The sequence below is a fragment of the Odocoileus virginianus genome, chromosome 2 (genome assembly GCF_023699985.2).
Source record: "Odocoileus virginianus isolate 20LAN1187 ecotype Illinois chromosome 2, Ovbor_1.2, whole genome shotgun sequence".
NCBI classification, from domain to species: Eukaryota; Metazoa; Chordata; class Mammalia; order Artiodactyla; family Cervidae; genus Odocoileus; species Odocoileus virginianus.
In genome coordinates, this window is record NC_069675.1 from 24,539,374 (window position 1) to 24,561,012 (window position 21,639).

The following is a 21,639-nucleotide window of genomic DNA, read 5'->3' on the forward strand; positions in this document are numbered from 1 at the left end:
AAACAAGGCCTTTGAAATGCAGTTTGGCCCTACATAGCACATTTTAGACTTTTCCTTGCCATTGCACATTCTTTATGGTAAAGAGCCCATAGGTCTTCACCCTTCCAGTCCTCCAGGGCCACAAGCTTCCCTTCCCCCACCGTGAAGCTTTCAGCCAGGCATTTGGAACTTTGAAATTGTTCCCTATCCCCTTTGGCAGCGTGCACCCAGCACCAAAACGCTCCAGTTTAACACCAGCGCAATCACTGTTAGTGTGAAGCAGCTGCTCAAGGCCTGGCGGGCTCCACTGATCACCCCCACCCAACCAGTCTCAGCTGTGAGACTCAGGAGACCCCAGTGAACACAGGGTCAAGGGGATGGGAGTAGAGTGATAGAACCCAGTTGCTGCAGATGAGGAAACAAACTTTTGTTAAAGCTCTTATTTACTTTGGAAAAAGTGAACTGTGTGTGTGTTAGGGGTTGGTGAGGGATAGAGAAGGAAAAACAGGAATTGTTTTATGAAGCACATTTTTAAGCTTTAAAGCAACTGTAGGAAAGAACCATACTCAGGTTTTGTTCAATTGTGTGAGAATCAGCAGAGGGATTGAAAGCTTTTTTTTTTTCCTTCCTTTTTTCCAGACCTGGGTTGAATTTGCTTTCTGGCCGCTTATAGTAGTCTCAAGCACAAACACCAATCCTTTTGCATAAATAACGTGTGTGCTCACTCCCAGAGGAAGCTGTCCACATAAACAAACACTACCCAGATATAAGTTTAACTTGTTTAATCTTCCTTCTCTTTCCGTCCTCAGCACAACCAGGCTTTCCAAAGTCCAGGCCAAAGCCTGGTTCTCTGGCCCAGAAAGGCTGGGCTTTAACTTCCCACCCCCAATTCAGCCAGGGGCTGGCAAGACCCTCCTCACCCAAGCAGTTGTTTCCCGGGTGTCCCATTGGAGGAAAAAAAAAAAAAAAAATCCAGACCTTCAGCTGCCACAGCGGACACGTGATCGCTTGGTGACTCACAGGCGGGCCACACCCCTCAGGCCTCCCAGCCAGGACCTGCTACCAGTCAGCCAACTCGGGGATGCATCTTATTAGCAAAGGGAACAGCTAGCTAAACTAGTGCCCTTGACAGTCTAAATTACTTTTCTTTCAGCTGAAAGAACTTGCTATTAAAACACATAGGGAGACAAGCTCTTCTGAACTCCGGCTCTGCCAGCCCTCTAAACCCTAGCGCCCAACTCTCTAAGACCTGGGCAATGCCTGACAGTGGTGGGAAGCTAGAAAGCTCTGTAGGTATCCCCATTTTAAAAAAGGAAGCTATCTTACACATTAATACCTTTTTTTTTCCCAGAAGTTTTATTGGGGGAAAACTACAAAACATTTACAGTACAATGTTTACAGTCACAATTTGTAGTGAACTGATTCCCCAAATATATTACAACTCAAGTTGACTTAACCTTGTTACATTCAAAATACCTACTTCTGTCAAAGTAGTCCACAATACATACATACATAGTGCTCCAACTGTACCTACGTACAAACTAAAGCTACTGCTCATTCAGCCGCTGTCCAGAAAAGCATTCCTGCCTTTCCACACGGGGAAAAAAAATAGTACAAGTTTTGGAATTTTCTGTAATTAAACAAGGCATATTCATGTACTACATACCATTTTAGCACTAAGAGGTGGCCTCTTCACTTTATATCTATATAAAAAAAGTGGTAAAAATCTTCTCCTTTTGTGCAGTTGAACCCATCCTACATTCAGATTCTCTCAAGCACTAATAGACAAAATACTTATTTGGTTGAGAAAAATTTAAGGCAAGTTCTGGCCCTTCCAAAGGCACTGTGAGATTACCATCCCCCCCATTATTGCTACATGTCTTTATATGCAGAGTATGTCACAGTAGAACTGGTGGAATAAGCAAACAAAAAACATCTTTTGCTAATTTATAAAGTTGGAATGAGAAAAGCATGCCACATGTAAGCCTGATTGCAATGTGGTCATTTTTTTCTTTTAAAGTTGGATGGGCTACAACCATTATACATTCTAAGAAAAACTCATAAGATATTCCTCAAACTACTTCCACAGCATCAAGATAGATTTCTGTAAAGAAATCATGCAATCTTTCAAAATTTACGTAAACAAGGAAAGAAATTAATGAAATAAATATTACATACAATCTCTTAAATTAAGATTTTTTTACTCATTTACAATAAAATAACGATGTGAAGTTACAAAAGGCATATATTACTGTGAAAAGAACATACACTCCACATTTTGCCGATTAATAATGGCAATCATAACTTAACATAATAAAAGAATATATATCTATTGCTTTTCATCATACTTGATAAATACAGTATGAACAAAATTTTCAATGTATACTTTTCACAAGATAATAAATAAGTTAAATAGTTTTTTTCATATTGAGTTGTGGTGCAGTGGTGCGAATCAACTCAAAACAGCTAAAAATTCAGCAGTTATTCCCCAACAATTACAAACTAAGCTCTGCCCAAGGCTTCCAGAAAGAGCAGACAAAATGGTTCTAAATTAAACATCCCCTAAGTGGTGGCAATGAAACCAGTAACCAGTATGAAACTTTGGAATGCAAGGGTTTTTTTTTTTTCCAGACATATATAACTTTGTTAAAAAACAAAACACCTATGGAGCTGAGGTCTACTATCAAGGCATATTCTTGGCAGAATATTGGATTCTAAAAGCTTATAGGTTTAGCAAGGCGGTGGTTGGCTGGTTTGTTTACACTGGTCTGGGACAAACAATTAGGAACTTCTCTCAAGATAAGAGTCCCGACATCTGGACTGTAACTAATGCTTTTCAAGTGAAGATATGGAATGGTGGTTGATAGCTGCTGGTGCTGGGTTGATTTTTCCTAAAATCCCAAACTCATCGGAGACCTAAAAAAGTTTGTTGTTTGGTTTTTTGTTCTATTCGCATCACAACTGCTCTGTTGTGAGTCTTTTGTTCATCAATACAAAAAGTTCGTTGGCTTTTTTCCCGCTCAACAAGAATGAAACTTCGTAATAATAATAAAAATAATAATAATAATAAAAAAACAAAAACGAAGAGGGAACCGAAAGGGGAGGGTGGGGGCCCTCCCGGCACTCAAGTTCGAGTCCAAGTGCTCGGCACAGCCTGCAGTCTGCTTGTGGCCGATGTCACCCCCCACACTCCTGTGCCCCCCTGCCTCTAAGCAGTGGCGCCCTCCAACACCCCCAGAACGGCCTGCCCTTCCTCCTCCTCACTGGCGCCCTCTTGCCTCAGTCGTCGGAGATGGAGAGGCGGCTGAAGATGGGCAGGCGGCGACCCGGGTCAAGGCCGGGGGACTCAGAGCCGCTGAGGCTGCCCGAGCTCAGGGAGCCGCTCAAGTAGCTGTCGCGGTCCGACAGCGAGTCTGGGGGGCTGGGGGGCGCGTCGAACACCGGCGACTCGGACAGGCGGCGTGGCAGCTGGAAGCTGAAGGGCGGCGAGGGCGGCGCGGCGGCGCTGGCAGGGAGGGGCGCGCTGGGCGGCGCCGGGGGCTGCGCGGGGGGCACCAGGCCCTGCTGCTGCTGCTGCTGGCTGCGATAGTAGGCGGCGGCAGCCACGGCGGCGAAGTTGTGGGTCTGGATGGCGAGCGGTGTGATGAGGCTGCTCAGCTCCGGGCCGAAGGCGAAGGCGTTGTTGGCGCACGAGGCCGACGAGCAGGTGGCACAGGGCGCGCCGGGGGCGAGCAGGTCCTCGGCGCCCCCGGTGCCGTACAGCAGCGCGGCCGCGGCCGCCGCCGCAGCAGAGGCGCAGCACGTCGGGGCGCCGGAGGGCGTGGAGGCTGCCGAGGCCGAGGAGCAGGACGAAGCGGACGACGAGCAAGACGAGGCCGAGGAGCAGGAGGGCGGCGGCGGCGTGCGCGACGTGGGGCTGTCTAGGAGCAGGGGCGACTCTAGGCCCCCAGGGGGCTGGTGGTGGCCCGACGGGAAGCCCGAGAAGCTGAGGCTATGGTGCAGCTTGGGCCGCGGTTCCCGCGGGAAGCCTAGGTGCAGCGCGTCGCGGGCGCTGAAGGTGCGCAGGTCCCCGGAGGCGCCCCCGGACGGCGCGGGTCGCCGCTCATCAGCGTTGTGGATGAAGTGGCAGCGCGGCCCGTAGGGGCAGAAGCCGATGGTGTGGAAGGTGCGGCACAGCTCGGTCTTGTACTTGGGGTGCCGCGTCAGGCTGCGCAGCTCGTGGAAGCCGTGCGCGAACTGGCACTTCTCGCCGTACTTGCAGGTGCCACTCTCCTCGAAGGGTCGGCACAGCTCAGTTTTGTAGCGCGTCGAATTGATCTGGGAGCCGCCGCTCCCCTTCTGCTGTTGCTGCAGGTGCAGGAGGTGCTGGCTGCGCTCCCCATTCTCGCTGAACGAGCGGTCCCGGAATTTGTTCTCCTTGTTCAGCAGGGCGGTGCCGCCGCCCCCCGACGGCTCCTTGAGGGTGCCATAGGAGGCCGAGCCGCCGGCCGCCGCGCTACCGTTAGCCGCGCCCGGGAACTTGGGCGAGCAACTGCCGGGGCTAGGCGCGGGGTGGGCGAGTGCGTGCAGGTTGCTGGCCGAGTGCCGTCGGAGGAAGCCCGGCGTGAAGCCCGAGCTGGGGGCGGTGGCCACGGGTGTCCCCACCGCCTTCTTGTCCAGCATGTTGTTCAGATTGAGGTTGGCCAGGGATTTCTCCGTCTGCCAAGAGGAGGGGACCGGGGAAGGGATGAAAAGGGAGGAGGGAAGAGTTGGGACGAGTTGCCGAGTAGCCACTACCAGCCCTCCGATTCTTTTTCCTTTTTTCGGATCTCGATTCGGCCCAACCTCCACCCTTAAACATGCACAAGAATCAAGTTCGCATTGGGAGGAGCCGGACTCTCCCACCCTAGGCCGCGCTGCGTCGCGACATGTGATCCTCAGCCGTGGGCCGCAGGCCTGGGCGGCGCAAACCCCGTCCGGGAAGCCCCGGGCAGCGTGGCTGTGGTCGGCTGCGGAGAAACTAACAGCTACAGCGACTCCCTTCTGCCTTTCCTCCCAACTGCTCCTTCTCCCCGCCCACAAGGCTCGAGCAGCAGTGCAAACTCTGGGATTTTCCCCGAATCTAAAAAAGTCAGAGCGGGAAGAGAACCCCCAAAGCCGAGGACAGAAGGCCAAGCCTGAAAACTTGATGGGCTCCCTGCTCTCCCGCGTACCTTGCACAAGAAGTCGATATCGTAGAAGGCGGACAGGAGTGTGGTCGACATGTTTCTGGATCCTCTAATGGTCGGAGCTGCAGACTGGGAGATCCGGAGAAGCCCTCGGGGCGGCGCGGCCCGGCCCGAGCCACGACGAGTAACGGGCGAGGGGCGAGGGAGGGACCGAAAGTTTGCTGGGGGGCGAGAAAAGAGGGAGCGTGGGCAGCAGCGTGGACTGGTTTGAGGGTGCCCGGGAGTGCGGAGTTGGGGGGAAAGAAGAGTGAAGCTAGAGCGCTCCTCCGCGCCCCGGGGTGCCCGGCCCGCCCCCCCCGCGCGGAGCCGACGGCAGCTCGCGGACTGGTGGAACTCAGCGGCCCGCGAGCGCGCGCCCTATATAGAGCTCCCGGAGCGCGGCCGCTCCGGGGCGGGCGTGCCAGGGGAGGGGACTGAACGCTGACCCCGCCGGGGTCTCCAGGCAACGCCGCCCGCCCGCTGGCGGACGTCAGGAGCCTTCCTGGCCTCCCATTGGCCGCCGCCAATTTTTTTCCTCTAGGGGAGGGGACGGAGAGGCCTCGAAGCGGGGCTGGCCGCCTGGGTGCCCGGGGCGGCGTGGAGATCTCGGCCGAGAGGGGTGCTGCTGGTTGGTGGCGGGAAGATACGGCTCCCCTCCTCTGGGGCTGTTCTGTCGGAAATCCCCAGCACGTCTAACGTGGCCGGGTTTCTGCAGCCCTGAACGTGTCTTTCCCCGCCCGATCCTGCTTGGCGAAATTGAGGAGCTTTTATCTCCCACTCTTAGTTTTATACTGGGCGCGGGAATTGCAAAGTGCAAGAATACTGCAACCGTCCGCGCGGCCCGGCGGCTTTGCAAAGGGCTCTCTGGCCGGGGGGCGGGGACTCTGAGCTTGAGTCTGATGGGTGGTGGCTGCGTCCCGACTGCACGTGGAGATGCGGTGGGGGTGGGGGCGGGAGCGGCCACGCGGGCGGCCGCCTGGGCAGTCTCTCCCGGAGGAGCCTGGGCGCGTTTCTCCGCCCCTCTTCCCGCCCAGGCTGCAGTAAACAGGGCTTGAATGCCGAGGCCTGCCGGGCAGGGCTGAGTGTCTGAGGACAAGGCGCTGGCTTTGCTAATCACATCACAAGACCTTGAGCCAGGGCCAAAGGCGCAGAGTGGCGCGGGGCATCCCGGGCGGGAGAGCCGGCTGGGAGGACGGGAGGAAAGGCCAGGAGAGCCGCGCAGGCATGGAGGCCACTTCCCGCCGCGTTGTCCGTCTGCTGGTCTGTCCGACTTTCCCCAGTCCTGGGGGTCGAGGTACAGCTGCGAGCCGAGTCTCCCGTCCGCCGCAGCCGTGGCCTGGCGCGCTCTCCTACACCCTCCCTGGCCGTTTAGGGCGCTGCGCCCTGCCTTAGCTCGTCCTGGGTTGCGGGCTCCCGCTGAGGCCGACCCGCAGCCAGGCAAGGCAGGGCACCGAAGATTCGCCTAGTGGGCTCGCCTTACCTTCTCTTGCCAGTCCCACACCCCAGAAGCCTGCATTGGTATAAGATTTTGCCAACCGGTGCCCTCCGGGTGCGAGGCAGACACCATCCCGCCCCAGCACCCAGTGAGGCTTAAGCCGCTGTCAGATCTGGGGTCCGGTCCAGGACACTTCCCGTCTACGCAGACGCTGCCTCTGAAAGGCTGGAGTCCGGCCCATGATTTCGCACACCTGGCAGCCTAGACTGTTACTGGGCCTAAGTTGGAAGGTCCAGTACCTGCCAGGGAAAGAAGCTCCCGCGACCCACGCCCCCTTGCCCAGTTGATCTTATTTCTGGCTGTGTTTCCTTGTGCTTATTTACATTCCGCTGCACTCAACTCCTTCTCTCAGTACCCTGGGAAGGAATGAACTAGGCCTGGCTCTCAGGAAACCAACTCCTTCAAGTTCAGCTTGCATGCAGAGCCAACTGCTGGACTCTCCACCCATCCAGGGTGCTTGAGCCAAGGCAGGGCTGCAAGGACTCCAGGATCAGAATCATAAGGCTGGAGTTCAGCCTCCTTCCCTTATAAACCACATGGTTTTAGACAAATCACATAATCACTTGGGCACCTGGGTTTCCTTGTAAAACTAACATAATTCCTGCTTTACTAATCTATCACCTTTTGTCAAGGTGCCAATGCAAATGAGTTACCTGTTATGGTGTTTAAAAGATAAACAAGTATATTCCATCTTATTTATTAAAACAAATTGACAAAGCAAAAAAATGGAGCAAGTCAGACCTCTGGAGCATGGCTGGATGGGTGAAGGTCCACAGAATGGTGAATGCAGAGCTGAGAGGGCACCAAATCTTGGACCCTCCAGCTTGGAGCCAAGGGCAGTGACCTCAGAAGAAGTGACTGCTTTAGACTCACCACCCAGCCTACACTGATCATTAGACAAGGTTGGGCAATCGTGGCGGAGACTTGTAGCCTGGAACACCCAAGAACCCTGACCCTGTTTTGCTCTTTGTTGAAATGAACCCAAGAGTTTGAGGATGGCTCTGACGGTGGGGTATTCTGAATTGCCCCTGGGAATGCATCAGGAAAGTGTGAAACAGCCATTTCCCAGGCCACCACCCCTGCTACTGAAGGTCAGTGACAAGATTTCAGATACAAAAACCAGTGGAAACATCTGTCTCTCCTGTACTCCCAAGCTGGCTACAACCAGCCAAGATCAAAATCTGGGGTAATTCCCAGTCAACACCTATGAGAACACCCACTTTGTGAGCTGGGTAGAAGACTTTGGAGCTTGCATGTAAACATGCTATGGTACATGCTTTGGTACAGAGTACCTGCTGGTAGAAATATTTTTATTATCATATAACTGCTTTTATTTCATTTTAAATGGAGAAAAAAGGAATGCTGGCCTTTTCCAGTGAGCTGAGCTTTATTAGAGCCAGTTTCATAATTATTCTACCATGGTTATCATTATGTTGTACCAATAATTACCTGACTTCTCACAGCCATGTCTTCTCAGAACAAAAAGAAATGTTAAGCTGGCAACTTTCCATCAAGTGTGGGCTACACAGATGCCTAACCAGGTAATTAATTCAGGATCACAACACATTTTGAGCTGAATAGTGCAAAACCACCAGGGAATTTCCTGTTCTCTTTAGGACAAAAGTTTGGACACCAAATTAACTTTTTTGCATTCCTCTTCCTACAGCTCTTTACTAGTAGGCTCTATTTTTTAGTGTTAGGTGGTTTTCTTTCAAAAAGAAACAAATTATATTTGAAATATAAATCTTTCTGCAGTAGGAAATGATCATACCAAATCCTCTCCCCGCTAAACTGCCTGATCAAACCCTCAAACATCAATAAAATAATTCTAACTGGTTGCTCACCTGTGAGTATTTAAAAATATTTAGACTCTAAAAGCTGAAACAAGTGTACACACAATTACTGAAATGGTTTCTTCAGATAACTAGGATGAAGTGAACGTGGATGAGGTTATGACCCATCCAAGCTATGAGTTTCAAGATAACTGTCTTTGGGTGACACTTTGAAATTACAAATTAAAAACGGTAAGCCAGTGAAAAAATCAGCAGCAAAACGTATGCAATAGCGACACCTGCTGGGTGTCTGAGGAAGTGGGGAGGGCTGGATTTAGAAAAGCAGAAAATCCTAAGGTTTGTATATTAAATCACTAAAATGGATAAATATTTTCTGTGATCCTAAGTAAGAATCTTTTTGCAACCAAGAAAATGATAGTAAACAGTGTAGACATCAAAGAAGTCATTTATTCTGACTCTCCCCAGGTTCCTTCTAACAGCCAAGAGGCTATGGTTTCAGTGGGTGGTAAAATATGCTTTCTTAACAATAGCACAAATACTTTTTATTGGGGGTCAGGGCGTAGGAGCTTGTAATGGCTCTTTTAATAATGAGGATGGCATGTGCAGGTCACTGAAGGCTTAAAGATGCAGACACTAAAAACAAAATTATTTGTATGAAGTTAATGCTTAATTCTCCCAGGATCCAACATTTGGAACATATTTCTTACTTCACTAAAATGGAATAAAATTTGAAATTCGGACCAAGTGGGCTGTTTGCTAACTAATCCAACTCTTACAACCAGCCAAAAATAGGGGGTGGGGTGGGGAATCATGTCTTAAAACCCAACTCTGTGTAGTCAATTCAGAGGAAAATGCAGGCTGGCTCTAGTTGGACATTGGAGGTCCTGGGGGATGAGAAAGGTTAATTCAGGCCTGCAGGTGGCCTGCACCTGGGAACAGAGTCAATATTCACTGTGGTAGCCTCACTTCCTACAGTAGCTGCAATAAACCAGGCTGCCCTGAATGACTGAACCGAAGAAAAAATACTCTGTGGGACAGAAGACGACTCACAGAAGGGAGGTGGGGGGAGGGGGCGCAGTGTGAAGGGGAGAAGATGCTGGAGTTTCTGTTGAACATTTTACTATTGATTGAGTGGAGGAATAACCCACCCCATCTCAATCCCACAAATCCTTCTTCAACAAGCTGTTTCTGTTGGAAGTGTTAACTGATTCGCTGCTGCAGAAGAATCCAAAGCCCTGAGAACTAGGGTGTCCTCCCCTTCCTCTCCTTCCAGAATGGCCAGCAGCCTCAGGCAAGCCAAAGTCCTTTCCTCCTGAATGCGCAGTCTCGTGAACTCCGCCGTCTTCAAAAACTCAGCAGTGGGAGGCAGCACTCTCAAGAGCTGGGAAAGGAGGTGATGTTGCTCTGATGCAGTCCTCTGAAAATGACGGAGCATCTCCGGGCTGAGGGGACACCAGCTGGACTCACAGAGGAGGCGGAAGAGGTGCTTGTAGAGGTATTTCACGAAGATCAGGGTCTCGGCCCAAAAGTTGATTTCCGTTTTTTCAAATGGGTAGTCTTCTTCCACCTGAATCAGATGAAAAAACCAAAACCCAGCCTTATGGGGGATGCTGACCCAGCCCCAGTCCAGGGCGGAGTCCTGGCAGATGCAGAAGCAGCGTGTCCCCTCCCCCACATGACAGCGGGCGCACTTCCGCCTGTCAACACCCCTGCACACACACCGCTTGCAGCCTTGAAGGTCACCTTCGATGTTCACTCATCCTACTTCTCCACCGGAGAGGAACTGCTCCCCCACCAGACTTAACATGACCTTTGATAGAGATGTGTTTGTGGTTCTCAGCCAAGATACCTTGGGGGGACTGGTGCTGAAAAGGGGACCTCAACACAGGAGGGGGCCCTAGACCTGAAGGTGCATCTAGAAATCAGAGAGGAGCAGGGAAGGGAGATGTGAGCAGCAGAACAAAGAGCGAAGTATTGCCAAACATGAGACACTGCTCTCCGAGGATGAAGCCCAGTTTCTATAATGCTGGGGACTTTCAAGGTCATTTTTACTGTAGACACTTTATCTTGTCCAAATTTCCCATAAACAGACTGCTTTTTGAACTCTTGGCCTGCTGGTGATGCCAAGAAGGCCAGCTGAGTCAGACACTAGGGAAGAGGAATTTCAGTTCTCAGGATGCTTTTGCTGCTTATCTGGGTCCTCAGTTTCCCTATCGGAGAAGGCAATGGCACCCCACTCCAGTACTCTTGCCTGGAAAATCCCATGGACGGAGGAGCCTGGTAGGCTGCAGTCCATGGGGTCGCTAAGAGTCGGACACGACTGAGCGACTTCACTTTCACTTTTCACTTTCATGCATTGGAGAAGGAAATGGCAACCCACTCCAGTGTTCTTGCCTGGAGAATCCCAGGGATGGGGGAGCCTGGTGGGCTGCCATCTATGGGGTCGAAGAGTCGGACACTACTGAAGCGACTTAGCAGCAGCAGCAGCAGTTTCCCTATCTGTTGACTGCTCCCCTTGGAGCGGTTTAATAGTTTTATAGTTAATAGTTAGTTAATAGTTAATAATAGCTATTATTAAAAGTATTAAGTTATTATATAATATATATTAATATATACTAATAACTATTAATAATAGTTATTAGTATCAATAAGTTATTATACAATATATTGATACATGTTTATATTATATATTATTAATAACTATTAATAGTTGTTAATAATAATTTATTATATAATACATATATTAATATATTAATATTAATAGCCCATAACATAACTTTAATAAAATAGCAGTTTATGAAACCTGGAGGGGTTTAATAGTTTTCTTCTAGCAGCTGAGACCCTGGAAGGACCCTGATTCTCTGGAAGTGTTTCAGCTTCAGACCTAACTGTGGGGAGCCCCTGGTTACTCTAATGTTGATGAATAAGCATTCTCCATAATTAAACGCTCAACTTCCAAGGGACCTCTTTTGAAGTCCCCTCCCCCACAATGATGGGAAGGCTTACCACTGGAACCCCCTAAATCATCAGGAGAGCTGCCTGAGGAGCACCCAGCCGGCTGGGGTCATGTGGAGATTTTGTTAATCGGTTACTGCTCTGTATCTGAGCATCTGGAAGCACACTTTCAAGCTACATCAAGCCCACGAAGGCCTGTAAGTGCTGCCTCCAGTGGGCACAGGTAGGACACACTCACACACCTCCGCTGCCTGAGACCCCAGGGATTACCTGATGTGCTTTCTCCTCACAGGCCACGAGGCCCTCACCCTCTCCCAGCAGCCATCCCAGCAGGACTGGGAGTCCGGGGGTCAGCTGATTCCATTGCTGGAGCAGGTCACAGAGCACAGCCAGAGCCAGGTCCAGTGCGCTGGAGGCATCCACCTGGCAGAAGGCAAATTCTGCAAAGAGGAGAGAGGTGAGCCATGAATGTGCTGCTCAGTGCCAACCAGGAGTCTGTGCAGGATTCGGGGACAGTGAAAATCCCCGGTAAAATCACTGCCACCGCCTGGCAGGCAAGCTGGTGGGAGAGGCTCACTAAGGGTTATTTGCTGTCTATACACTAGAATGAGTCATAGGCCTGAACCCCACCATTGCCATGCCCCCTATCCCAGTGTGGATCGAAGCTGCCCCATCTACAGGACTAGATGTTTCTGTCCCCTCAAGCCAATTGGAAGGATATCAGGAAAGCATCCCACCCAGCATCTCCTCTGCAGGCTTGCTGACCTCCATCACTCTGCCCCTTCCTCTAAAGCAAATCCCACTGAGCACATGACACATTAAATCTCTAACTTCTCTGAGCAGGGCATCAGCAAACTTTTTCTTGAAGAGCCAGAAGGTAAATATTTTAGACTTTAGGAGTCTTTTTAATATTTGTTTGGCTATGCCGGGTCTCATTGGCGGTATGTGGGATCTAGTTCCCTGACCAGGGATCGAACCTGGGCCTCCTTCACTGGCAGTCTTAGCCACTGGACCACCAGGGATGTCCCGACTTTGCAAGTCTTATGGTCTCTGTCACAATTAACTCTCCAGAAAGCAGCCACAGACAATATATAAACAAATGGTTGTGGCTACTAGGTTCCAATAAATCTTTATTTATGGTCCAATAAAAGTGGTCTTTCATGTGATTTTTAGGTATCAACAAATAATATTCTTTTTATTTTTTCTAACCAATAAAAAAATGTAAAAGCCATTAGCAGTTCACAGGCTGTACAATGACAAGTTGTTGTTTAATTGCTAAGTCATCTTGAACTCTTTGCAACCCCACAGACTGTAGCCCACCAGGCACCTCTGTCCATGGGATGTCCCAGGCAAGAATATTGGAGTGGGTTTCCATCTCCTTTTCCAGGGGATCTTTCTGACCCAGGGCTTGAACCCATGTCTCTCACTTAGCAGGCAGATCCTTTACTACTGAGCCACCTGGGAAGCTCCCCAGTGACAGGTGGGGGACTGGAATTAGCTCATAGTCCACTGCCCTCTGTGTTAGACTGAACTCATTTTTCAGACACTCATCTTAGCTGACTGGAGGAAGGGCGGTGAAAGAGTAGAATGGGGCACAGAAAAAGGAAGAGGGTGACCTGTGGAAAATTCTGAAAGAGATGGGAATACCAGACCACCTGACCTGCCTCTTGAGTAGGCAGGTCAAGAAGCAACAGTTAGAACTGGACATGGAATAACAGACTGGTTCCAAATAGGAAAAGGAGTACGTCAAGGCTGTATACTGTCACCCTGCTTATTTAACTTATATGCAGAGTACATCATGAGAAACACTGGGCTGGAGGAAGCACAAGCTGGAATCAAGATTGCCAGGAGAAATATCAATAACCTTAGATATGCAGATGACACCACTCTTGTGGCAGAAAGCAAAGAAGAACTAAAGAGTCTCTTGATGAAAGTGAAAGAGGAGAGTGAAAAAGTTGGCTTAAAGCTCAACATTCAGAAAATTAAGATCATGGCATCTGGTCCCATTACTTCATGGCAAATAGATGGGGAAACAGTGGAAACAGTGGCTGACTTTCTTTTTCTGGGCTCCAAAATCACTGCAGATGGTGATTACAGCAATGAAATTAAAAGACGCTTACTCCTTGGAAGGAAAATTATGACCAACCTAGACAGCATATTAAAAAGCAGAAACATTACTTTGCCAACAAAGGTCCATCTAGTCAAGGCTATGGTTTTTCCAGTGGTTATGTATGGATGAGTTGGACTATGAAGAAAGTTGAGCGCCAAAGAATTGATGCTTTTGAACTGTGGTGTTAGAGAAGACTTTTGAGAGTCCCTTACACTGCAGAGATCCAACCAGTCCATCCTAAAGGAGATCAGTCCTGGGTGTTCATTGGAAGGACTGATGTTGAGGCTGAAACTCCAATACTTTGGCGAAGAGCTGACTCATCTGAAAAGACCCTGATGCTGGGAAAGATTGAGGGCAGGAGGAGGAGGGGACAACAGAGGATGAGATGGTTGGATGGCATCATCGACTCAATGGACATGGGTTGGGGTAGACTCTGAGAGTTGGTGATGGACAGGGAGGCCTGGCGTGCTGTGGATCATGGGGTCGCAAAGAGTAGGACACGACTGACTGACTGAACTGAACTGAACTGACTTGCGGAAACCACTGCTTACTTCATCATTTTGCCTTGTTACTTAAACTCATGTCTGCTGAGCTGGTGTTGTCATCCAACCATCTCATCCTCTGTCGTCCCCTTCTCCTCCTGCCCTCAATCTTTCCCAGCATCAGGGTCTTTTCCAATGAGTCAGCTCTTTGCATCAGGTGGCCAAAGTATTGGAGTTTCAGCTTCAACATCAGTCCTTCCAATGAACACCCAGGACTAATCTCCTTTAGGATGGACTAGTTGGATCTCCGTGCAGTCCAAGGAACTCTCAAGAGTCTTCTCCAACACCACAGTTCAAAAGCATCAATTCTTCTGTGCTCAGCTTTCTTTACAGTCCAACTCTCACATCTATACATGACTATTGGAGAAACCATAGCTTTGACTAGATGGACCTTTGCTGGCAAAGTAACGTCTCTACTTTTTAATATGCTGTCTAGCTTGGTCATAACTTTTCTTCCAAGGAGCATCTTTTAATTTCATGGCTGCAGTCACCATCTGCAGTGATTTTGGAGCCCCCAAAAATAAAGTCTGTCACTGTTTCCATTGTTTCCCCATCTATTTGTCATGAAGTGATGGGACCAGATGCCATGATCTTAGTTTTCCGAATGTTGAGCTTTAAGCCAACGTTTTCACTCTCCTCTTTCACCTTCATCAAGAGACTCTTTAGTTCTTCTTTGCTTTCTGCCATAAGGGTGGTGTCATCTGCATATCTGAGGTTATTGATATTTCTCCTGGCAATCTTGATTCCAGCTTGTGCTTCATCCAGTCGAGCACTTCTCATGATGTTTTCTGCATATAAGTTAAATAAGCAGGGTGACAGTATACAGCCTTGATGTACTCCTTTCCCAATTTGGAACCAGTCTGTTGTTCCATGTCCAGTTCTAATTGTTGCTTCCTGACGGGCATACAGATTTCTCAGGAGGCAGGTCAGGTGGTCTGGTATTCCCATCTCTTTCAGAATTTTCCACAGTTTGTTGTGATCCACATAGTCAAATGCTTTGGCATAGTCAATAAAGCAGAAGTAGATGTTTCTCTGGAACTCTCTTGCTTTTTTGATGATCCAATGGATGTTGGCAACTTGATCTCTAGTTCCTCTGCCTTTTCTAAATCCAGCTTGAACATCTAGAAGTTCACGGTTCATGTATTGTTGAAGCCTGGCTTGGAGAATTTTGGGCAATACTTTGCTAGCATGTGAGATGAGTGCAAATGTGCAGTAGTTTGAGCATTCTTTGGCATTGCCTTTTTTTGAGGTTGGAATGAAAACTGCCTATTCCAGTCCTGTGGCCACTGCTGAGTTTTCCAAATTTGCTGGCACATTGAGTGCAGCACTTTCACAGCATTATCTTTTAGGATTTTTAGACAGCCCTAAATATGGGTTTGAAGGGAGGCTCTGGGCATTGACACTCCCATTAACAACTCTGCACCTTCCATCACCAACCTAGAGCAGGCCTGAAATGTGGGACTGAAATCTCGGCATACAGACAATACACATCTACAGACCCATCCATACACCAGTGCTTGTCTTTCAATGACCCACTTCTACTGAGACCTCATCTTTCTCTAATCCACTGCGGCCCACAGACTTTGTCCTTGACCATTTGGCCCCCAAAGAGACTTGCTCAACATACAGGGAGAAGCCTCAGAGTCTGGAATAGAAAGCTGAGTTCCCTAGGGTGTTGAACCAGCCTCTGGGGACCTATTAAGTGCCAGTCACCTAACCAAGTCCTTTCTCTCCAGTCCCTCAACATCCTCTGGGCTGGGTATTACCTTTCCTAATTCACGGATGAGGAATCCAGGCACAGTTAGGTTATCTCACTTGCATACATTCAGAGAGCTTTAAGTGGCTATAAAGAAACTGGAATTGACAGCAAGTTTCATGGTGTATGTAGAGTGCAGATTTGGAGAACTAGTACCAGCATTCCTGGGATGTAGTTCTTCATGGTGAGAGGAACAGAGCTGATGACCCTCCATCGGGGTCAGCACTACATAGAGCCCATGAAGTGGAGCCTGGGCTCACAGAAGCAGCCAAAGGACCAATGTTACCATCTTCGGAGCCCGAAATCAATCCCCCAGGACACCTGCCCCTTAGGCTCTGCAGCTTGGCATCAGGCTTCAAACTGGGAAACAGAAAAAGTTGAGGGGAGGTGTGAAGGTGCCTTTTTGGCTGCAGGACTGAGCCATGTGTTGGTCTAGGCTTTGCCTATGATACAATCTCTATTTTTAACTCTGTTGACTCCCCTGTGTAGTTCTCAACTACTTTAGAGTCTGTAAGGGGAAGAGAACAGCATTAATTGGCATCTTTCACGTCCCAAAGACTGAAAATATACATGCAGACTAGCATACAATGAAACACACAGCAGATGCTCAGAACATTCCAGTTTATGACTCTGGAGATTATGAAACTTCCTTTACCCCACTTGATTTGGTTTGAATTCTAACACAGGGACAGCCACAAAAAAAGCAAGCAATAAGTTGATGATAACAGAGACTTTCCTTTTATTTGAACCCTTGCTTCTCCCACCATCAGAAGGAAGGTATCCTTATTTAATAAACGAGGAAGCTGTGCTCACAGAGGTTGGGTAACAGGTCCAGAATCTCACAGTTAGCAGTGGTGGCACTGAGTTAATATGTATCCTTCAGTCACAGGCCACGCCCATCCTGCAGGGAAGCCTTGGAGAAACACTCCCAGTACCCCAGGGAGATGAGGAAGTCAGACTCAGTTTTATTATTTTTATGCATTAAAAGGGGGGCTTCCCTGATAGCTCAGTTGTTAAAGAATCCGCCTGTAATTTGGGAGACCTGGGTTCAATCTTTGGGTTGGGAAGATCCCCTGGAGAAGGGAAAGGCTACCTACTCCAGTATTCTGGCCTAGAGAATTCCATGGACTGCAGAGTCCATAGGATTGCAAAGAGTCAGACATGACTGAGAGACTTTCACTTTTCTTGCATTAAAAACAGCTCCCAGCTGGCGGCCATATTTTGAAGAAAGGGTCAAAGCTGTGAGTCCTCTATACTGTGGCACCAGCATCAGGTCAGCTTCTCTTGAAATCTTCCAAAAAATCTTCCCTCTGATTCACACGTATCCCTCCCTGCCCCGACTCTTCTTTTTGTCTCTTTAGAGCAAGGGCTGAAAGCCCTATAGGAAGAACATAATTTCATCCACCAGCAAAACCAGTGCCTGCAGCTCGTGCGACACCCCCAATGGGTCCACGAAGACCACTCGGAAGTGATCAGAGACGCCACCAGGAAGGCCGGACTGTTGCACCTGCCCCACCTGAGGACCAGTGTCCCCTGTCCTGCACCATGTGGCTGGGCATCACACTTAGAAAGTGCCGAGGGAGTCCTGGGAATGACTGAAGCTCTAGAGGAGAGCTGGTGTGTTGTCTGGAAGCAAATCTGCTAGAATTATAACCATCCAAACACCGACCGCACCAGGTGAGGAGAGACGAGGAAGGGGAGCTGGGATGGGGGTGAGGGGAGGATTAGATGGACTTAGACCACCTGCTTGAGGGGCCAGATGCACCTTGCCAAGTTCCTTCTTTTATTACCTTGCCCTGGACTAAGACAGCTCAGCCAGGACAGTCTAGTCTCTACTGGCCAAATGCCTTCTGAAAGGGAGGCTGAAGGGTAGGGAAAGGGATTTTCAACCTAACCCTGCAGACCAGCCAGGCTCTCACAGGCTTGCTGGTCCCTCAAGGAAGCAAGGAAGCAAGTGACCAAGCAACAAGCGTGTCGGAGGAATCTGTTGTGTGTCTGGAACAGCCAAAACAATCTGGAAAAATACAACAGAACTGGAGGACTCACACTTCCTGATTTCGAAACTGGCATAAGGATAGACATAATATAGATCAAATGGAATAGAACTGAGTGTCCAGAAATAAGTTCTCACAATTACAGTCAATTGATTTTTGACAAGGGTGTCAAAATAACTGGCTGGGGGGAGGAACAGTCTTCCAAACCAAGGGAGCAAAGATAACTGAATGTTCACATGCAAAAGAATGAAACCAGGCCCCTGCCTCACAACACACATGAAAATTAACTCAAAATAAACTATAAAACTCAGAGAAATATAGGAGTAGGAAATGCTTTTTTAAACATGACGTCAAAAGCACCAGCAACAAAAGAAAAGTTAGGCTTCATCAAAATTGAAAACTTTGATACTTCAAAGGACATTATTAAGAAAGTGAAAAGAAAAAAAAAGTGAAAAGAAAATTCACAAAACTGGAGAACATACAATGGGTCTGTATTTTAAATACATAAACAGAAAGTGAAAGTCACTCAGTCATGTCCGACTCTTTGTGACCCCATGGACTGTATAGTCCATGGAATTCTCCAGGCCAGAATCCTAGAGTGGGTAGCTTTTACCTTCTCCAGGGGATCTTCCCAACCCAGGGATTGGACCCAGGTCTCCCACACTGCAGGCAGATTCTTTACCAGCTGAGCCACAAGGAAAGTCCAAGAATACCAAAGTGGGTAGCCTGTCTGTTCTTCAGCAGATTTTCCCGACCCAGGAACCAAACTGGGGTCTTTTGCATTGCAGGTGGATTCTTTACCAACTGAGCTATCAGGGAAGCTCTTAAAACCCAATCATAAAAAGACAAATAATCCAGTTAAAACATGTGCCAAGGGTCTGAATAGACATTTCTCTAGAGAAGATATACAAATGATCAAAAAGCATATGCAGAGATGCTGAGCATCATTAATCATCAGGGAAATACAAATCAAAACCACAGTGAGAAACCACTTAATACTTACTAGTGTAACTTTCATCAAGAAGACATATACTAAGTTTTGGTAAAAGATGTGAAAAAATTAAAACTTTCATACATGGCTAGTAGGAAGGTAAAATGGTGCCAGCCACTTTGGAAAACTGACTGTTGGAAAGTCTCTCCAGCTCTCAGACATATACATATATCTAAAAACATATGTCCACATAGAAACATGTACATGAATGTCCATAAGACCATTATTCGTAAAAGCAAAGAAGTGGAAACAACCAAAATGTTCATGAACCAATGAAGGGATAAATAAATGTGGTACATCCAAACAATGGAATACTATTCAGCTATAAAAAGGAATGCAGTACCTATACATGCTACAATGTACAGATGAACCTTGAAAACATCATGCTAGGTGAAGAAGCCAGGCACAGAAGATCACATATTGTATAATTCCATTCATATAAAATGTCCGTAACAGGCAAATCATACAGGCAAAAAAGTAAATTAAAAGTTGCCAGGGGTTAGAGAATAGGGAGAATGAGGAATGGCTGCTGATAGATACAGTGTTTCTTTTTACACTGATGCAAATGTTCTGGAATCAGGTAGTGTTATTGGTTGTATAACTTTATGAATATACTAAAATTTGTACACATGTACACTTAAATTTTACATGTCTTTTGCTATATGATGTATTTTATGTGGGGGTGGGGTATGGAGAGTGTGGAAGGCTGAAAAATGGCCTCCCAAAAGATAGCTATGTAAAGTCCCTGGACTTTTTGAATGTTAATTTACTTGTAAAAACGGTCTCTATAGATGTGATTTGGTTGATGATACTTAGATGAAGAGATAATCCTGTATGATCTGGGTGGCCCCTAGATGTCAGCACCATTGTCCTAATAAGGGGGAGGGGGACTTGACACTAGACACATGTGGAGAGAAGGGCTTCCTTCCCTGGTAGCTCAGACGGTAAAGAATCTGCCTGCACTGCAGGAGACCTGGGTTCAGTCCCTGGGTCAGGAAGATCTCCTGAAGAAGGAATGGCAACCCTCTCCAGTATTTTGCCTGGAGAATTCCATGGACAGAGAAGCCTGATGGGCTGCAATCCATAGGGTCACCAAGAGTCAGACACAACTAAGTGACTAACATACACATAACACACACAGAGAAAGGAGAAGGTTATGTGAAGACAGAGGCAGAGGCTAAAGTGATCCCAGCAAGGAAATGCTGACAGCCTCCAGAAACTGGAAGAGGCAAGGACTGGGTTCTTCCCTAGCACCTGCAGAAGGAGTGTGGCCCGCTGACACCTTATTTTCTGACTTCTGGTCTCCAGAACTGTGAGACAATAAATCAGTGTTGTTTTAAACCACCAAGTTTGTGGTCATTTGTTACAGTTAGCCATAGTCAGCTAATATGGAGGAACAAAGGGTAGGTTGTGGTATTTCTCTCTGGAGTGATGAAAATATGTTAAAATTGTGCTGATGATTGCATTACTCCATAAGTATGTTAAAAAAACACTGCATTGTACTCTTGAAATGGGTGACTTGTATGGTAAATGTATGATACATCTCAGTAAGACTAGGATGTTAAAAAAAAAAAAAAAAAACTGCTCTGTGCCCAAGTTGGGTCCAGTTGCTCAGAGGAAGCCTGACCACAGAGTCTGTCTGGAAAGGACCAGTCTACTGAGGAGACGGGTCAAACGTCTAGAGCCTCATACATGCTTGTAGGGCCTAGTTCTCAGGTGCTGGAGGGCTCTGCAGAGGTGAATGCTTGGTCAGAAGGTGGAAAGAAGGCTGAAGAAGGATTCCTGGAGGAGCTGGGACTCTGCCTGGCCCTTCACCAGACATCAGGAAATAGGAGCTAATGGTCTGCTTTGAGCCAGTGATATGCTAAGTACTGTAGAAAACAAAGCAAGAGACTGACACGTCCTGTCCTGTCCGCAGGAAGCTGGTGGTTTAGGTGGGAAGGTCAGGCAAACACTCGGGCAACAGTGAGGAATCAACGGGGTGGTCTAGATCCCAAGAGCTGCAGGAGCCAGGGAAGGGGAGAGGTCAGCCTGGGGGAATAAATCATCTCCAAGACTCTCCCCGAACTGGCTGCATAGCTAAGGAAAGACCCCTCTGGGACCCCTCTGGGGGTGCTTCAAGTGGGGAAGGGGTGCTGGTATATATGTGTCTGGGGGGGCCTATGCAAGGCGGACTGGATTAACACTCAGTCATTTGGAAGCAAGTCGGAAGCCCAACGAACGGGCATTTAGAACTGGTTAATCCTATGCTTTCCATCCTCAAGAATGGATAACTCACTTGGATCGCAGGGGAGGACAGCGGACAAGAGGCTGCAGGGCTGCTGCCGCACAGACCTCTTCTCGCTAGTGCCCTGGCCATGTCAAGGTGTCCTGCCAAGGCAGCCACCTGGGGATCAGAAGCCATCTGACTTGCTCCCCTGCCGCCTTCCTTCCTACCTCCATGAAGAGGCCCACCTTGGGGCTGGGAGCTGAAAACCCAGGCTTCACCCAGTGTGCCGGATCATTCAAGATCGTTGCTTAGTCAATGTCCCAACTAAGACAAGTGATCTTTTATTTCTAGGCAGGTTTGGGGTCATTTTCAACTGTACTGATTAAAATGAAAATGCTGACATGGATTTTTTTCTGTGTTGCCAACTATAAAAACCAATTCAGACCATGGATTAGAAACCTACCGTCTGATTATAAAGTATTATGAGGGAGATGCCTTCGAGACTAAGGCCATTGGTCAAGCCTCCTTCCCAGTCCTTTCCAAGAGAGGTCAAGTCAGCCGAGGAAATGCTGAGCAAATGGTGAGGAGTTGGATTCTCGCTCCCACCAGCTCTAGAGAATCCTGTCAGG

At 48.3% G+C, this 21,639-nt stretch overlaps 2 protein-coding genes and 1 long non-coding RNA gene across 5 annotated transcripts in view; 1 reads left to right on the plus strand and 2 right to left on the minus strand.

Moving 5' to 3' along the window:
- Window positions 1-1,312: 1,312 nt before the first annotated feature.
- ZFP36L2 (ZFP36 ring finger protein like 2) lies at window positions 1,313-5,257 on the minus strand. Its single transcript, XM_020878088.2, has 2 exons — window positions 5,172-5,257; window positions 1,313-4,677 (listed from the first exon to the last, which is right to left on the minus strand). The coding sequence occupies exons 1-2, from the start codon at window positions 5,220-5,222 to the stop codon at window positions 3,259-3,261; spliced, it is 1,470 nt and encodes a 489-aa protein (XP_020733747.1). The 5' UTR covers window positions 5,223-5,257; the 3' UTR covers window positions 1,313-3,258.
- A 2,084-nt stretch (window positions 5,258-7,341) lies between these two features.
- The window catches only part of THADA (THADA armadillo repeat containing), a 330,140-nt gene continuing 315,842 nt past the window's right edge, over window positions 7,342-21,639 (minus strand). For all 3 annotated transcript variants that reach the window (XM_020878085.2, XM_070477517.1, XM_020878083.2), the window contains 2 exons: window positions 11,679-11,848; window positions 7,342-10,020 (listed from right to left, as the gene is read on the minus strand). In XM_020878085.2, coding sequence (XP_020733744.2) covers window positions 9,628-10,020; window positions 11,679-11,848 — 563 coding nt within the window. In that variant the 3' untranslated portion in view covers window positions 7,342-9,627. The remainder of the gene's footprint in view (window positions 10,021-11,678; window positions 11,849-21,639) is intronic.
- LOC139038623 (uncharacterized) lies at window positions 11,776-20,149 on the plus strand. The gene is made up of 2 exons (XR_011491648.1): window positions 11,776-11,865; window positions 17,178-20,149. It is a non-coding gene; the product is annotated as an uncharacterized lncRNA (long non-coding RNA).

Coding starts and splice junctions, on each gene's coding strand:
- ZFP36L2 (XM_020878088.2), bottom strand. CDS start 5,222: ATGTCGACCACACTCCTGTCCGCCTTCTACGATATCGACTTCTTGTGC. Junction 4,678..5,171: donor ATATCGACTTCTTGTGCAAG/GTACGCGGGAGA, acceptor TCCTCTTGGCAG/ACGGAGAAATCCCTGGCCAA.